The sequence below is a fragment of the Lontra canadensis genome, unplaced genomic scaffold (genome assembly GCF_010015895.1).
Source record: "Lontra canadensis isolate GAN:19392208 unplaced genomic scaffold, GSC_riverotter_1.0 scaffold14, whole genome shotgun sequence".
Lineage (NCBI taxonomy): Eukaryota > Metazoa > Chordata > Mammalia > Carnivora > Mustelidae > Lontra > Lontra canadensis.
Window position 1 is genome coordinate 7,114,051 of NW_022631008.1, and position 18,881 is coordinate 7,132,931.

The 18,881-nt window shown below is 35.5% G+C and overlaps 1 protein-coding gene across 1 annotated transcript in view; it reads right to left on the reverse strand.

Annotated features, from left to right (window-relative positions):
- Positions 1–18,881, reverse strand: part of RNGTT (RNA guanylyltransferase and 5'-phosphatase) — a 329,799-nt gene that overhangs the window by 272,912 nt on the left and 38,006 nt on the right. Inside the window, exon 8 of the mRNA XM_032858093.1 lies at positions 17,713–17,814. Within this exon, the coding sequence (XP_032713984.1) occupies positions 17,713–17,814 (102 nt within the window). The remainder of the gene's footprint in view (positions 1–17,712; positions 17,815–18,881) is intronic.

Sequence of the window (18,881 nt, forward strand, 5' to 3'; positions counted from 1 at the left end):
ACATCATTAATGAGATACATATCAAGGGATCCAAGCAAGCTACCAACTACCTGGGGTAATTACACTGTTCTGAATAAGAATCATTATAGCAGCAAATACAGAAGCTACCTGAACATATCATTATAATTAGTTTATCCATACAAAAGCCATTTCTATAAGTCACTAAGTACATTATCAGGACATATGTAGCATGACCATACATGGAGTTCTCTATTATAACAAAGGCATGGGATGTGATTTTTATGGGGAAAAAAAGGCTTAATTTTCCTTTCAAATTTATACATTTCATTAATTACTTACATAAAACATCTTGCCAAAGTACCAGGGGCTTACCAATGACTTACTATAAAAAGAAGAAAAACTTATTTCAACTCATATAATTTACTGAAGCAAATTTTAAAACAAAAATAGTTTTATATTAAACTTGTGTTTTCCTCACCTTTATACTTTATTAAGAAAGGAAGGCACACTTAAGATGTAAGATAGTCTTTTAAGGAGAATGTATTCGATCATGGATTGTGAAACTTTGATCCAAAGGCCCACCATGGCCTGCTACCTGCTTTTGTAAATAATGTTTTATTGGAACACAGCTATTTTCATTAGCTTATGTAAGAACACCAGAATATAGTGCTTTTGTGCTATAATGGCAAAGCAGAAACAGTTGAGACAGAGACAACATGGTCCACGAAACTAAAAATATTTACTATCTGGCCCTTAAAAAACATTTGCTGAACCTTGGATTAGATTAAACTTAAAGCTGGTAATTCTATCTTAAGCTCTCCTGATCCATTTGGCACTTGACAGAGCCCTGGAGGTACAAGCTTTCAGTGTAATTTCTGAATGGATGAAAAAAGGCGATTCCCAGACCAGGGTTCAGAAAGAATGAATCTGTCTACAATTTCCTCCAAGAAGCATTATGTAAATGCATCTCGCTTACTTAAAGAGATATGTTATAAAAAACTGACTATAAATTACATTTCCATAAATGCCTAAGTGGCTTTTTTTTAATTCCTGTAATAACTCCCCTTGTAATCCAAGTCCCATATTTACCTTATAAATTCAATTTTTCTTAAAGCAGGGTATGCCTGTATATTTGTATGTGTACTACATGTAAGTCAGGAGGTAAGTATGCACATATATTGCTATCTTTTCTCTACCCACTGTCTATTGAATGCAAAGTGCTTTAAATCACTTCATTTAATCCTTCTATAACAACTCTATGGGGACAAATCATCCCTATATTACATAAAACCAAACAAAAGTAGTTATTTCTTTCTTAAATCTATCTAGCTTTAAATTCTGTCCTAGTGTATCATTTTCCTTGAAAAACACTTTTTTTTTTGCTAAATGGTTTATATTTTTGTTTGGAAATTGAATGTGACATGTAGTTGCATTTTTTAAATGTTAAAAATTTCATAACCACCGTGTCCCTGTGTCTTTCATATGAAGACATCAGCAGCTTTTCATTGACCACTTCATTCGATAAATATTTACTGAGTGCCTATCACGTGCTTACACACTATTCTAGGCACTGCAGACACAATGGTTCAAAAGAAAAAAAATCCTGGGGCGCCTAGTTGGCTCAGTCAGTCAGGAGGGCATGTGATCCCTGATCTCAGGGTCATGAGTTTAAGTTCCACATTCGGGGAAGGGACGGAGGAAGGAAGGAAGGAAGAAAGGAAGGAAGGAAGGAAGGAAGGAAGGAAGGAAGGAAGGAAGGAAGGGGAAAGGAAAGGAATGGAATCTCTTTAAATGACAGAGAAAATAAGTCATTCGTATTTTTTTAAAAAAAGACAAAACCCCAGCCCTCATGGAGCTTGCTTTCATCATGATTATCAATTCAGAATAAGGCTTTTGCTTTTATGGGGTGAAGCTACCATCTGTGGGATTATGACTGAACATCTCTAAATCAGAATCTCACCAAGGCGGGGCTAAATGGCAGCACCTTGAAGCCGCGGTTGGCCTTGGATACCCAGTCCCCCACAGTCCCAGCCGGTGGGTCCCAAGTGTCCTGCATGGTGTGGTGTGCCCCAACATGCATCCCTGGAGTTGTGTGTGGAGAGCCCCTTGTCCCAGGAAACCGGGCAAGGCCTGAAAGGGGGTGGCCCCTTCACTAGTCACATAAAGCACCTTCCTGGGGAATCTGGTGCTAAACCATTCATAGAGGACCTGCTTCTGGGTCGGGGTTTCATAGGTAGCCCCAGAGCAGCAACTTTACTGCGATCTATTGAAAGTCAGCCCTCAACACAAGGGTTTATAAAAAATAATATAAAAAATAAAGAAAAAAAATAATAAAGGCTTTTGCTTTTCTTTTACAAATTATTCTCATAACCTTACATTTTTCCTATTGTCAATGCAGCCTAAGTTACTATCTTTTAATTTGCTACCTTCTTGACAATAGTAGTTACAAAAGATAATTTGGTTTTACCTTGATAATGATTCAGAAACAGCTGAAATTAAATTTACACTATTTAATCTCCAGATTAAAAAGAAGGAATTAAAGTAAAATTGTGGGGGGGGGGGGAATAAAAGACAATCTGAGATCAATTCTACAATTTTTACATAGTTCTAAATCTTCATTTTCAAATGGATGTTGGAATTAGTTTTGAATGAATGAATTTTGAAGACAGATCATTTCTTTTTACTGTGTTACAAATTCTGCTAATTAAATACACAGAGAAATTCTATTATTAAAGTTCTAATTATCTTTTCCCAGAATATTCTTCAGAATCTATGAAAAGGCAATGTTTCACAATTTCACAACAGTTCAATTCCAACTTCATCTGTGATACCCTGATAACACTTCTGCAAATAATGAATTTACACTCAACTTTCCCCTCTTCTGCAACTCTACTATGAGATTATTTTTCTAGATTCCACTCCTGGAATTCTCCCATGGGTCAAGTTCTAAATTCCCTGGATATATTACACTTTGTTTATGCTATCTCATTAAGTACTGTCTTCTTTCATCTAATCACTTATGCTAAACAGTATACTACTAATTGCTTAAAATTAATTACCTCATTTAATCCTTTTACAACTTTGTAACACATTTTCCCTGATTTACATAGATTTTTAGATCTATAACAAAAAGATCTCCAATTCATCTTAAAAGATTAGTACGATCTTCCTATCAAAACGACACAGAGCAAGTCCAAAAAAATACAGAACAATCTCACAAACATATATGCAAAAAACCATCAAATTGAATCCCCTTATACTAAGTAAATTAATAGGTTAAAGGTAAAAACTCATATGACTTATCCCAATAAACACTAAAAATGCATACAATAAAATTTGATGATAAAAATTCTTAGCAAACCAGGACTAGTAATTTTCTTAACTAAATAAAGCTGTATGGTAAAACCTACGGCAAACATCATACTTAACACTAAATCTGAGAACTGTCCCCACAGTTCATAACTTCATAGAAACATGACAAGATTTACCCAATACCATATGATCCTACACTGTCTACAAGTCTACTACCATAACACACACACACGCAAAGTACTAATTATAAGACTGAATGGAAATAGAAAAATATTTTCAAATATTACTTACACAGTAAATTCAAGAAATCTATAGTCACGCTATTAGAAAATGTAGTGAGTTAGTTAACAAGAGGGTTCATCAAGATTGCTAGTACAGTATCAACATACACAAATGATTAGTGTCCTCACAATAGTGCGTGAAGCTATTTGCCAGGAGATGGTACATCTGAATTCAAAGCAAGGAACCTCCTTTTGACTTCGGTAGGTATTAGGTGTTTCCATTTTAATTTCAAAGCAACAATTTCCAAGTTTATTACATGGCCTCCTTTCAGGGCCACATGCAAATAAGCAGTTAACTACAGTACCAAAACATAGGTTCTTTTTTAAAATTTTTAAAAAGACATGCCAGATCTCTACAGTGAAAACTACACAACACTGCTGAGAGAAATTAAAGAGAACTTAAATAAATGAAGGGATATACCAGATTAATGGGTTGGAATACTCAGTACTGTTACATGTAGATTAGATGCGAATCAAATCAAAATGCTAGAAGACTTTTTCAGAGAAACTAAAAAGTGGATTCTCACATTTAGAGACATGCAGACAATCTAGAACAGCCAAAACAACTTTTAAAAAACAACAAAACTGGAAGGCTTATACTACCTGATTTCCAAGCTTATGTCCTAAAGAAGTCAAGACATTAATGGTAAGGATAGACACACATGTCAATAAAACAAGAAATACAACAGATATCTGGTTAATTGATTTCCAACACATGTGCCAAGACAATTAAATGGAAAAATGATAGCCGTTTCTAATAAATGATACTGGAACAACTGATTTTCATTGGGAAAAAAATTAACATGACCCCTACCTAACACATACACAAAAATTAACTCAAAATGTATCACAACCCAACGTATAAAACTTCTAGAAAAAAAAAATTAAGAGAAAATCCTGCGGGGCACCTGGGTGGCTCAGTGGGTTAAAGCCTCTGCCTTTGGCTCAGATCATGATCTCAGGGTCCGGGGATCGAGCCCTGCATCGGGCTCTCTGCTCGGCAGAGAGCCTGCTTCTCCCTCTCTCTCTGCCTGTGTCTGCCTACTTGTGATCTTTCTCTCTGTCAAATAATTAAATAAAATCTTTAAAAAAAAAAAAACTTTCAATTTTAAATATCTAAACTGTTTTTACAATTTAAGTATTAGCTGGACACTAATACTTAACAAGTATTAAACAAAGTATTAAAGATCCTACATAAATTTGAAAAAAGCTACATGTTTTAATAAGCTTTCATTTGAATGTTACATATCGAAGTTTAAAAAACAATTTGGAGGGGTGCCTGGATGGCTCAGTGGGTTAAAAAGCCTCTGCCTTTGGCTCAGGTCATGATCCCAGGGTCTTGAGATCGAGCCCCGCATCAGGCTCTCTGCTCAGCAGGGAACCTGCTTCCTCCTCTCTCTCTGCCTGCTTCTCTGCCTATTTGTGATCTCCATCTGTCAAATAAACAAATAAAATCTTAAAAAAAAACAATTTAGAAGGAAGCCTGGGTGGCTCGGTGGGTTAAACATCTGCCTTTGGTTCAGGTCACAGTCTCAGGGTCCTGGAATCAAGTCTGGTATCAAGCTCCCTGCTCAGTGGGGAATCTGCTTCTCCCTCTCCCTCTGCCCACCCATACTACCTGTACTCCTATCTATGTCTCTCTCATGCGCCTGCTCTCACTCTCTCTGTATTTCTGTCTCAAATAAATAAATAAAATATTTTTTAAAAAAAAGTGGAAAATAAATGAAAGAACCTCAACACAAACCTCCAAGAAAGATACAAACACCGTACTAGGTTATAGACATAGCTCAGAAACATAGTAGAAAACTTCTACATATTTAAAACTTTGGGCTAAATAGCTCCCTTTCTGTAAGAAAAAAAATAACAACAGCAAAGGCAAATGCCAGGCACAATCAGAAACTACCTTGCATAGGGGCGCCTGGGTGGCTCGGTGGGTTAAGCCTCTGCCTTCGGCTCAGGTCATGATCTCTGGGTCCTGGAATTGAGCCCGCATCGGACTCTCTGCTCAGCGGGGAGCCTGCTTCCCCCACCTCTCTCTGCCTGCCTCTCTGCCTACTTGTGATCTCTGTCTGTCAAATAAATAAATAAGATCTTAAAAAAAAAAAGGAACCACCTTGTACATATTAATTAACTCAATTAATTATCACAAAGCCCAGGAAATGCTTCTAGTATCACCACCATTTTATAAATATGAAAACTGAGATCACAAAGGTAGTAACATGATGGGCCAGAATTTGAACTTGAGCAGTATGGCTCCACACTCTCTTATCTCAGCTACTATGCAATACGGCCTTTTACAAAGTAAAAGCTTTCTTTCCTTCCAATGTTATGATTTCTTGACAACATACATGTGCATGCACACACACACCCCTCCCCAAAAAAGTGGGTTATGCCCAAGTATATCAAGAATTACTTGGGGAGCCTAGTTGGCGCAATGGGTTAAAGCCTCTGAGTTCGGCTCAGATCATGATCCCAGGACCCTGGGATCGAGCCCACCATTGGGCTCTCTGCTCAGAAAGGAGCCTGCTTCCCTTCCTCCCTCTGCCTGCCTCTCTGCCTACTTGTGATCTCTGTCAAATAAATAGATAAAATCTTAAAAAAAAAAAAAAAGAATTACTTGTTAACACAGGTGTCATTAAAAAAATATATTAGCTCACATTATAGGGGTGCAGAAGTAGGAGAGAGAGAAAAGGGGGCAGAAAACTTATTTGAATAAATAATGGGTAAAAACTTCCCTAACCTGAGGAAGGAAACATGCATCTAGGTTGAGGAAGCACAAAGAGTTCCAAACAAGATGAACCCAAGGAGGTCCACATGAGGACATACAATAATTAAAATGTCAAAGGTTAAAGAAATCATTTTAAAAGCAGCAATAGGGAAGCAAAAAGTTATGTACAAGGGAAACACCATAATGCTATCAGCTGAGTTTTCAGCAGACACTTTCCAGGTCAGAACAGAGTGGCACGATGTAAAGACCTAAAGGAAAAAAACCTACAACCAAGAATACTCTACACAGCAAGGTTATCCTTCAGAATGAAGGAGAGAGACTTTCCCAGACAAACAAGAATTAAATAATCCACCACTGAACAGACCTTACAAGAAAAAGAAGTTCTCTTAGAATGTGTTCAAATTTAAGTGACTATGAACTTAATATGGACTGCTATATACTTAGGATGCCATATATGAATTGCACGGTAACCACAAACCCAAAACTTTTAATAGATAACAAAAAATAAAAAGATAGAAAGTCATCAATCATAAGGAGAATATGAGGAAAAAAGAGAACTACAAAACAACCAGAAAACAATGAACAAAATGACATATCAATAATTACTTTAAAATATATATTAGCATCTACTGTACATCAGGGTTATTCTAGAAGGCACTGTATATCAACATTTCACTACATACTTAAAACCACAAGAATATTATTTTCATTTAACATGAGAAAACTAAGGCTTAACATTTGCTTAATTTACGGAAGGCATGGAGTTACAAATTTTGAGGACCAAACTATAAATATCACCTGTCTTCCTCAAAAGCAATATACTCTTAAACACATGATGTTGTATCTTGCTATTTAGAGCTAAGCTCAGTTTCACCATAACTTCCAAAACTCTCATTTTGCCTCATTTTTCACCTAACTTTAAGTATTAATGTTGGTTCTAATTTCCAAATATGTCACTGAACCTCTAAGACTTAAATATTACTTTTTAGATATAGAAGACTCAGACCTGTTATTCTGTATTATTATTTAAATTTATATAATACATTCATCAAAAAAAAATCAGTTATCCATAGACAAATGAATAGATAAAGAAGATGTGGTATAAATACACAATGGTATATTACTCAGCCTCAAAAAATGAAATTTTACCATTTGCAATGACTTGGATGGAACTAGATGGTATTATCCTAAGCTAAAGAAGTCAACCAGAGAAAAGACAATTATCCTATGATTTCAATCATATGTGGAATTTAAGAAACAAAACAGAAGATCATAGGGGAAGGGAGGGAAAGATAAAAGACAAAATCAGAGAGAGAGACAAACCACAAAAGCCTCTTAATTATAGGAAACAAACTGAGGGTTGCTGGAGGAGAGATGGGTGAGGGAATGGGATAACTGGATGATGGGCATTATGGAGGGCGTGTGATATAATGAGCATTGGCTGTTATATGCAACTGATGAACCACTGTATGTTCATTGAATTTAAATAAATAAATTTTTAAAATCAGTTAGAAGAACACACATATCATTAAACCTTAATTAGCTCCAAGATACATGTACATTCATATTTTACTAGTCATATATCATATTCTATCAATTTTAATGTCATGGTTTTCCATTAATCACAAATTACTCATGTTCTTATTTCCACTAATCACATATCCATCATGAAATTTCAGTATTTTCCTCAAAATGATTCTTAGGAAAGTCTGACAGGTGTCTAACTGCCTTTGTATTCCCACTTCTCTTAAAACTCACACAACATGGGTGCCTGGGTTGCCTCAGTTAATTAAGCGTCTGACTTCAGCTCAGGTCATGATCTCAGGATCCTGGGATTGAGCCCAAGGACATGCTCCCTGCTCAGCGGGGAGCCTGCTTCTCCCTCTCCCTCGGCCCCTCCCCCAGACTTGTAGGCGTGCAAGTTCTCCCTCTCAAATAAATAAATAAATCTTAAAAAAAAAAAAATCCACACAATTGGAAGCATAAACTTTAAATCCTGATGCATTTAACTCATTCAATAAAAAAAGACCCTATTTGTAATTCTGACAAAACTACTAGAATAAAAGGGTCAAGGTTAAAATAAGAGAAACATGTTAGAAGAGCATAAAGGCAGTATCTCAGCAGTGTGCTCCTGGCACAGGTCTCCACTTTCTTCCAAACCACAGAGAATATATATGAAGGAGGCTGAAGGGAAGAAGGTAGCATAAGAAACTAAAGGAAGTTTAGTCATACCTCCTCAGGGAAAAATAATGCACTCCTCTCAAACAAGATGCAGCAAGAAATTATTTCCTTTATTATTTACCATAAGAAAAAGAAACAAATGGAGAAAAGGAATCTAAAAATTGAAACAGTGAAGGGCACCTGGGTGGCTCAGTCATTAAGCATCCCACTCCCCCTGCTTGTGTTCCCTCTCTGGCTGTCTCTCTCTCTGTGTCAAATAAATAAATAAAATCTTTTTTAAAAAATTAAAACAGTGAAATAGTGCTGTTGCTTTTTGCCTTGAAATTCATTATTTACTATAAACTTCAATGCATTAAGACTTAAGCACACCCGGTCGACAATATCTGGTATGTTCACCTTGAAAAAAAACAATTCAGTGTCCTTACACAATCAACAACTCTACTTTTTAGAGTTTGATTTTTCTAAGTTACTAATAGGATGGCAAAGCATAGGTTTTTAAATGGATCCCTAAATTTTAGGTCATTATTCGCATGTTACGGATAAGGAGACCGAGGTTTAGTAATATTAAAACAAAACAAAAAAATCCTTATTCTAGAACAAGGTTACTTATTGTCATTATAACTCCTGGATTCCAACCTAACACATTCCCTCTCTCTTTCTCTTAATTATTTACACACGTACATAAGCAAGACCCTGATTTTTTTCTTGCATCAACTATAAAGAAAACACACCATGAGCAATTTTATAGCCAGTTAAACTTGCACTGTCATTTTGCTAATGCCATATAGACCCTTTGCAAATGCACACAGGTTTGAAAATGAGAGGTTTATTTAGTCAACTAAAAATGAATTAACTATTACTAAACACCATATGCCAGCACCACAGTAGATACTTTATATACATTATTTCACTTAATACTCAAAATAAGCCTATGGGATAATTATTATTAATTTCATCATTCAGGTGGGGAAACAAGATTTCAAAAAGGTTTAGAAAAAAAAACAAAAATAAAAAAATTTAAAAAGGTTAAGAAATTCTGTCCAACATTTCAAACCAAGGAAACTGTAAGGGCAAAGTGAACACATTTTTGTGATCTTTCTGATCCCAAGCTGCCTCAAAGAAATCCCTAAACTGAACATTAAAATCACTACTTCTGGGCACCTGGGTGGCTCAGTTGGTTGAGCAACTGCCTTCGGCTCAGGTCATGATCCTGGACTTCCAGGATCGAGTCCTGCAACGGGCTCCCAGCTCCTTGGGGAGTCTGCTTCTCCCTCTGACCTTCTCCTCTCTCATGCTCTCTCTCATTCATTCTCCCTCAAATAAATAAATAAAATCTTTAAAAAAAAAAAAATCACTACTTTTTTTTTTTTAAGATTTTATTTATTTATTTGAGAGACAGAGAGAATGACAGAAAGAGCACAAGCAGTGAAGGGGCAGAGGGAGAGGGAAAAGCAGACTCCCTGCTGAGCAGAGAGCCAAATGCGGGGCTCTGAGATCATGACCTGAGACGAAGGCAGACACTTAACCCACTGAGCCACGCAGGTGCCCTACTACTTCTTTAATAATAAAAATTACCTTTCTTTGCTCTTTCACCAAAAAAAGTCTTTTTTTTTCTTTTCAGTTAAATCTCTTTCTTACAATTTCATTGTAATTATAAATTTTAGTTTTAAAAATAAATGTATATTTTAGACTACATGGGGCAGAGGCCTGTGAATTTCAAAGCTCTTCAGAATACCATGTAGATTTGTAGCAACCCAAAGCAGCACATAAAAAACTTAAGTATGCCTTTGTCTGACTTACAAGAGGCTTGAGATGCTCCCTTCATTTACAGATTCATCATTTAAAATTTCCTCTACTACTCTAGTGCCCATTTACCCATCCAGAGTTGGCTTTTATATGACATGACAGATCAAGCTAGCATGCCTCTTGCCCCTCCTCGGTCTAATCTCATCTAAACTTGACAAGAAAATAATGTCCTTCTCCGGCTAGTCCACTATCCAGCAGAACAGAGCTATAACATGAATCCTGTGGGTAGTTGCAAATTTTTGAGTAGCCACAGTAAAAAAGAAATAGGTAAAATTAATTTTTAAGATGTGCTGTTTACTTCAAAACATTAACATGGAATCAATATTAGAAATTATTGATATATTATACATTCTACTATTTGTGAATTCTGTGAATTCTGGTATGTATTTTACACTCACAGAACATCTCCGTTCGGACGAGCCATGTCTCTGCTGCTCAGTAGCCACATGCATAATGGAAAGCAGAGGCCTAGACCAAGAGTCAGCAAACTTCTTCAGTAAAGAGCCTGATAATAAATATTTTAAGCTTTACAAACCACATACAATCTGTCACATGTTCTTTTTTAACCATTCCTTAAAAGTATAAAAACAGATTACATAGCAAAGTGATCATACTTAAATGCTACTTAACTATACATTTAAAAATGTTAAAATACTGACTTTTTAAAATATCAAATACCCTGTTATAAACCTGAAATATAATATTGTATGTCAATTATAATTTAATAAATAAATAGATAATAAAAATCCAAAGGCATTTCCACTGGAAGACAAAAAAAGAATAGGTGAATTTTACATTATATACATTAGACCACAGTAAAAAATTTTACATATATAAATGCCATTCTTAGCTCATGACTCCTACAAAAACAAGCCATGGGCCAGATCTGGACTACAAGGAGAATCCAGCCCCTGCTCTAGACAAATTTAACAGAACTACCTAACAAGAAAGAAAGTAGGTAACTCGTGTGTGCTAAGGCACATATTTTTGTGTGTGCGCACACACATATATTTCATGTGATACTATTTGTGCAAATAATCCAGAATTAAACTTAGTCTTTTTAAGGATTATAAACAAAGTACAAAATACAGTGAAAACAGGAAAAATACCTAATATATACTATAAATAGATTTTGAAATTAAAGAGACACACAAGCAGGTACCCCATGCTAGAAAAGACTATCATACATATTGTTTGTAAACATGAAATAAGAGGAACCCAGGCAGTCAGTTAAGCATCTGCCTTCAGCTCAGGTCATGATCCTGGACCCCTGGGAGTCCTCATCGGGATCCTCGCTTGGCAAGGAGCCTTCTTCTCCCTCTGTCTGCCATTCCCCCTGCTTGTGCTTACTTTCTCTCTCTCTCCCTGACAAATAAATAAATAAAATCGTAAAAAAAAAAAAAAAAGAATGAAAGAGAGGAAGAAAGGAAGGAAGGAAGGAAGGAAGAAAGAAAGAGGAACCTATATATTTATTTGCTCCTCTACCTACATGGGCCTCTAAGATGTTCAATATCAGATAACTAACAGTACATTTCATTTAGAGTATTCCACAATTTAAAAACCATTTCTATACATATTTTCTCATTCCAGGCTTCAAATAAACCCTTTGAAGTAGAAAACATATAGAGTTACTTAATAAAAGATGGCATGGGGCACCTAGGTGGCTCAGTTAAGCATCTGACTCAGTTTCGGCTCGGGTCACGATCTCACGGTCCTGGGACTGAGCCCCACATCAGGGTCCATGCTCAGCAGGGAGCATGCTTGAGATTCTCTCTTCCCCCTGCTCGCACATTGTCTCTCTCTCTCTTTCTCCCTCAATAAGTAAAAAAAAAGGGCGCCTGGGCGGCTCAGTCAGTTAAGCCTCTACCTTCGGCTCAGGTCATGATCTCAGGGTCCTGGGACCAAGCCCGCATGGAGCTTCCTGCTCAGCGGGGAGCCTGCTTCTCCCTCTCCCTCTGCCTGATGCTCTGCCTAGCTGTGCACTCTCTCTATCTCTGTCAAATGAATAAATAAATAATATTAAAAAAAAAAAAAAAACTTAAAAAAAAATCTCTTCAAAAAAAAAAGGTGGCATATATTACTACCAACTATGCACCTTATTCAAGCCAGTGAAGGATAAAACTAAGTCTTCAACATCTATCTCTGTGCTCTTTCTACTTCTCAGTACAACTCAGTTCTAATACAACTTTCTTCCCTTCTCAATCCATTCAATGAACCAAAAAATCATGAAATATCTTTAGAGAAAAAGTACAAAAAAATGAAAATTTCAATCAACCGAAGCTACAGATCTCTCAAGAGCATAAAACACTGTCAATACTATTCATTCACTCAAATCATTCAATATCTACCAGTATAAGGCTTGCTGATTACCACTGATAATAAAGGTACAAAAGACAGACTTGCTCCCTGATCTTGTGAAGCTTACAATATAGCAGGAGATACAAAAGCAAAATAATTAGAAAGAAAAAAGTTACTTCTGATAATGGAAAGTGGTATGACAGAAATAGTTTGCTGTGATAAGAGATATCTCATTTCTAAAAGTTGATTTTACTGAAATGTAAGACACACAACTATTAAATCTTCAATTAAACAAAATGATTTCACCTGTATCTGAGACTATAGTGGCCTAGTGTTTAATCAATTCACCTATATAACCAATATAAATCTCTTACTGTTTTATTTTTAAGAAACTCTGTATTTCTATCTATATAATTTGGCTTTACAATTAGGAAATAGACCCTCTTCTACAACGTTTTAGAATCTGCAAAACTGTCACTGTTGCCCCCAGGCTTGGCCAGGCTAATCAAAATTCCTAGGCAATACCTTTTATTGCTAACTCTATCCAGGTCTCATATTACATTCAATTTCAGAAATCCTTTTATCTAAATACTGTTCCTAAATACAGTAAATAAAGAGCCAATAAACTATGGAATAAGGATAATAAAAAGAGTCCCAGGGGCGCCTGGGTGGCTCAGTGGGTTAAAGCCTCTGCCTTCGGCTCGGGTCATGATCCCAGGGTCCTGGGATCGGGCCCCACATCGGGCTCTCTGCTCCGCGGGGAGCCTGCTTCCTCCTCTCTCTCTGCCTGGTTGTGATCTCTGTTTGTCAAATAAATAAAATCTTTAAAAAAAATAAAAAATAAAAAAAAATAAAAAGAGTCCTACACTCCATCACAACATGGCTTTAAATAAGAAGTAGGGCACCTGGGGGGCTCAGTTGGTAAGCATTAGACTTTTTCTTTTTTAAGACATATTTATTAATTTGAGAGAGAGACAGAAAGCATGAGTGGGAAGAGTAAATGGAGAGAGAGAGAGAATCCCAAGCGCAGAGCCAGAAGAGGGGCTTGATCTCAAGACACTGAGATAACAACCTCAGCCAAAACCAAGAGTAGGACACAACCAACTGTACCACCTAAGCGCCCTGGGCATATGACTCTTAATCTCATGGTGCTGAGTTCAAGCCCCAAGCTGGGTGTGCAGACTACTAAAAAGATAAAAATAATAGGGGTGCCTGGGTGGCTCAGTAGGTTAAGCATCTGCCTTCATCTCAGGTCATGATCCCAGCATCCTGGGATCAAGCCCCACCAAGGTAACGGCTCAGTGGGGAGTATGCTTCTCCCTCTGTCCCTTCTCTCCACCCACTCTCATCCCCGACACATGTTCTCACTCTAATAGATAAATATAATCTTTTAAAAATAAATTAAATAGATTAAGGAGGGCATGTGACATAATGAGCACTGGATATTATATAAGACTGATGAATCACAGACTGTACCTCTGAAACTAGTAATCCATTATATGTAAATTAAAAATAAAACAATTTTTTAAAAAATAAAACATAAATAAGTAAATAAATCGATAAATTAGCATCAAGTGTTCATGGCTTTTAATCTGTTACTCTAACTCCGTGGGCTCCTAGATTATTCTACATCTCCCTGGGGCTCTTTTCACCCTATAGATCACAGTTAGTCCCTCTCCCGTGCTATTGGCCTTCAATCCTACTGTGCAAAAGAAAGATCTGGCACTGGTCCAGAAAAATATTTCACATAAATGTTTTTCCTCACAGAATAAAGTATCCTAAGACAGAGTAGGTATCAAATAAATACTAAAAGGGTCTCCTTTTGTTTTGGTGGAGCACAGTTCCATGAGAAAAGAGGTATTTCAATTATCGGTCGAAAGATTTTAGCTCAAATCACTGTAGCTAATCATTTAGAGGTCTGACAGTATTGAGAAGACATGGGGCAAGGGGTATACAAATGCTCAGAAAAGGGAAAATAAACAAAGATAGGATGGGGGACTACAAATGACAAATTTTATAGACTGTTATTTTGCCCAAGGTTTGCCATGATCACAGGCTGAACATCATGGAGAAAACGAGGTAGAAGTTAAAAAATATCCAGAATTTGAAATTCATCAGATTAAAACTATGTCTCGCTCCCAAATCCCCAGGCCATTTATCGTATCAAGTCTGGAGATGGGCATCTTTGCTCCTCACCTTTTTCACTGCTTCTCCACTCAGAGGTAGGTAATAAACCTTAGACACTGTTACAATATTAAATATCTATTAATAAACCTTAAGACATTGTTACACAAATACTATATATCAAGGTGCCTAGCTGGCTCAGTCAGTTAGGTGTTCGAATCTCAACCTCAGTTCAGGTCTTGATCTTAGGGTCATGAGTTCAAGCCCTGCACTGGACTCCACACTGGGCACGAAGCCTACTTAAAAAAAAAAAAAAAAAAAATACACAAACACATAAACACACACACACATCAACAACTTAACTTCTGCTAATCCTTACTACCAATTTAATAGATTATAAACTTATTCTAATCTAAAAAATTAAATATAATTTTAACATTCTGAAAATAAGCAACAAGTTAATTTTTATTTATCCTTCAAAAATATACATTCATAGGGAGGAGGGCATAGAAGGGACACATTATCCAAACTGTCTCTATCTGAATCTTTAACTGTATTCATCCTTAGAGATTCATCCTTATAGAATGAATATTCCTAGAACACACAAGGCAAACTTTATTATTTTATGTCTCTATACGGCTTAAAATTTTATCAAGTATTAATATTAATTTTTTTAGACTAGTTCATTTTTAAATTCAAAATAGTATGAAAAAATAAGCATATATAAAACATACTTATTGTTTAACTATTTGCATTCGCTATATGAAGCGTTAATATAACTGCTTTTTTTTTTTAAAGTAGGTTCCACACCTAGTGTGGAACACAATGCAGGGCTTGAACTCACGACCCTAAGGTCAAGACTGAGCTAAAATCAAGAGTCAGATGCTCTCTACTGATTGAGCCAACATGTTGGAGCTCAGGCACCCCAATAAAACTGCTTTCTAACCAAAAGAATAAAATCAAGACCACAATGATGGTAATGGTTACTTCTAGGTGATAAAATCACTCTTTAATTTTACTTTCTTCTTTTCGTTTATGTTATTTTCTGAACTTTGTTTCACGAACCTGTGTTATCTACAAATCCCCCCCCCAAAAAAGCTAGAAAATGCTGAGTTGAAAGGAAAGATGATTTCCAACAAAGACCGACAAATGAAAGAAAATATTTCGATATATTCCCTATTAAAAAAAAAATGTAACTACTAAAAAGTGTATCATGTTGAAATAGTATCATTATATTCACCTAATATTAAAATCAAGTTCTATCTGCCCCACTCCATATCTTCATATGTATCTTTTAAGGTCACCCCAAGCAAAATGCAGAAGATAACATGATATGAAAGGTGTAATTGCCATTTTGACATCAAAAACTCCTCAGAAAAATTAAGTGCAACCTATATTATCTTCAAAATAACATTTAAAAACCAAATGTGAAAACAGCATCTCAAAAAAATATCTGCATCCTCATTTTTATTGCAGCATTATTCATAATAGCCAAGATACGGAAACAACATAAATGACCATCAACAGATGAAGAAAGAAGATGTACTATATAAATAAACAATGGAATCGTACTCAACCATGAGAAAGAAGGAATTCTGCCATTTACAACACAGATGGACCTTGAGGACATTATGCTAAGTGAAATAAGTCAGAGGAAAACAAATACTATGTATCACTTACATATGGAATCTTAAAAAAATAATAAAAAACTGATAGAAACAGAGACTAGACTGGTAATCACCAGGGGCTGAGAAGGTAGAAGAAATGGGGAGAAACTGGTCAAAGGATATAAACTTCCAATTACAAGACAATAAGTTCCAGGGACCTAGTGTACATCATAGTGATTATAATAAATAATACTGTACTGTACACCTGAAAGTTGCTAAGATAACATACCTTAAATATTCTCACCACAAAAAAGAAATGGTCATTATGTGAAGTGATGGTGGTGTTAGCTAACAGTAATCATCTTACAATATGTTTAAGTGTTCAAATCAACACATTATACACCTTAAACTTCCATGTTATAATGGAATCTCAATAAATTTATCTTCAATAAATTCTCAATAATGTTATAATGGAATCTCATAATATTATAATTGTATCTCAATAAAGCTGGAAAAAGCTAACTATATAAATGCTATCTTAATTCTCTGAAACATTTTCATTATGAAAAAATTAATAGGAAAAAGCTAATATTAACATCTGTTAAAATAATTACTTCAACTATTAGAACATTTGCCGAATAAAAAAGTACATATGGCAAAGCTATAAAAATATGTTTACAAAAGAGAAAGAAAAGTTAAATGTTGAGGAAGCATAAAATTTATACTAATAAAATTTAGAAGTATAGGAATATGAAACCTGAAGCTAAGCTTTGTTGTAAGAATAAAACACCCTTAAGAGGTCATAAAATTACAAAAAGTATTAGCAAAGATTAAGAGAAAAACTATTCAAAGGAGCAAAATACAGAACAAAATATTCTAAGGAATAAGATATCAAGGAGACTTGGTAATTTTTAGATTATAAACTGACAACACATCTGTTAGTTTCAGAAGTGCTCAACAACCACTAAACATAAGGTGATGGGCACCAGACATACCAAAAAGCACAATATTATCAAGAGAAAACACTTTCAAACTTCAATTTGGTATAGACTAAGTCAAACTAACAGAACTCTGGTGGGCGCCCGGCTGCTCAGTGGGTGGAGCATGCAACTTTCTATCTCAGGTTGTAAGCTGGAGCCCACACTGGCTGCAGAGATTATTGAAAAATAAAATCTTCTAAAAAACAAAAGAGAAAAAAAAAACTCTGAAACCAGAAATTTAGCAGAATGAGAGAAACTGAATTACATAACTAAGAATACTTGTGAAATAAAAATGATGATATTTGAAACATGATTATTTTGCTGTTCAAGTCAGAAATTCACACTCCCAAGAGTACAAACCTTGTCTAACAACAAAGCAGTATTCTTCAAGCATTAGAGTTATTTGTATAACTTTATTTAGAAGTCTAACTTACCGAGTGCCATCTGCTTTCCAGCTTACTTTATATGGCTTCTGCTCCAAAAGTTTAATATTTTGCTTGTCCATGGAAACAGGCTGTGCTCCAGGGAATCCAGACCTTAAAGAAGAACATTTTATTACGATTATAGCTGGCATCCATACAAAGCAATACATCTCAAACCAATCTCACATGAGTCATACATTTATCACAACATTCACCCTATCATGAGATTAATGTCAACTGGAACATCAACATTCCCAAGAATGCTAACAAAATATTATCTATTATCTTCTAGACATTTCAGACTCAAGTTAACAAGATTCTAATCGCCACTAAATACCATAACCACTGGGCTTTTTAAATATTAAATTCATGATCTAATAGTAAAGTAGGTATGTTTACAAATCTTCTACTGCAAGAAGAAGTTTAAATCTTGCTTGCCTTAATTATCTTACATTATTTTAGACCCCATATTCCTCTATCATGACTCCACCAACTTGGCAAAACTCTAAAAGGTTGACAAAATTCTGCTTAAAAGATGCCCAGAAGTGACAAAACAGGAGAAATATAGGTCAAGATTAAAGTACACTGGCAAGGGCTTAGCACAACATTAAAATCAATATTACTTCATCATCATTTTAATCTTTTAGTTAAAATTATTTCTAGCTAACTGATCTGAATATACCAGTGAAAAAGTTCTTTATATTAGGAATTTTTAAGAATTACCGATCCTGTTTCATCATGTTCTAGCTGTGCTACAATTTTCTGCCACAGATGGCTATGACCAACAGAAACGACCAAAGACCAAGACTTGAGAGCGGAGCCGTGAACTCTCCAGAATCCCCTCCCATGAAATGTCTGATAAATATTTTCAAGTCATGGTAGGGGGTAAAACATAATTAAAGCTGATTCCCCTAGGTCTCAGAAAACTGGATTACAGAAAAACTAGAAAATGAGGTACATTCAAGTCTTCAAGACTCACTTCTTCTCCCTTAGTAAAATGATATGGGCAACCCAATCATTAATCAGCAACAGAATTAAACACACAAAACAAATACTAGATAGTGACAAAAATAATTTTGTATTCAGTTAGGAAGACATGTTTGAGTCATTTAATCTTGACTCAACTGTCTAGTTATCTAATTTTTTTTGTTTTTTGCTTTTGTTTTTTCTAGTAGTCTAAT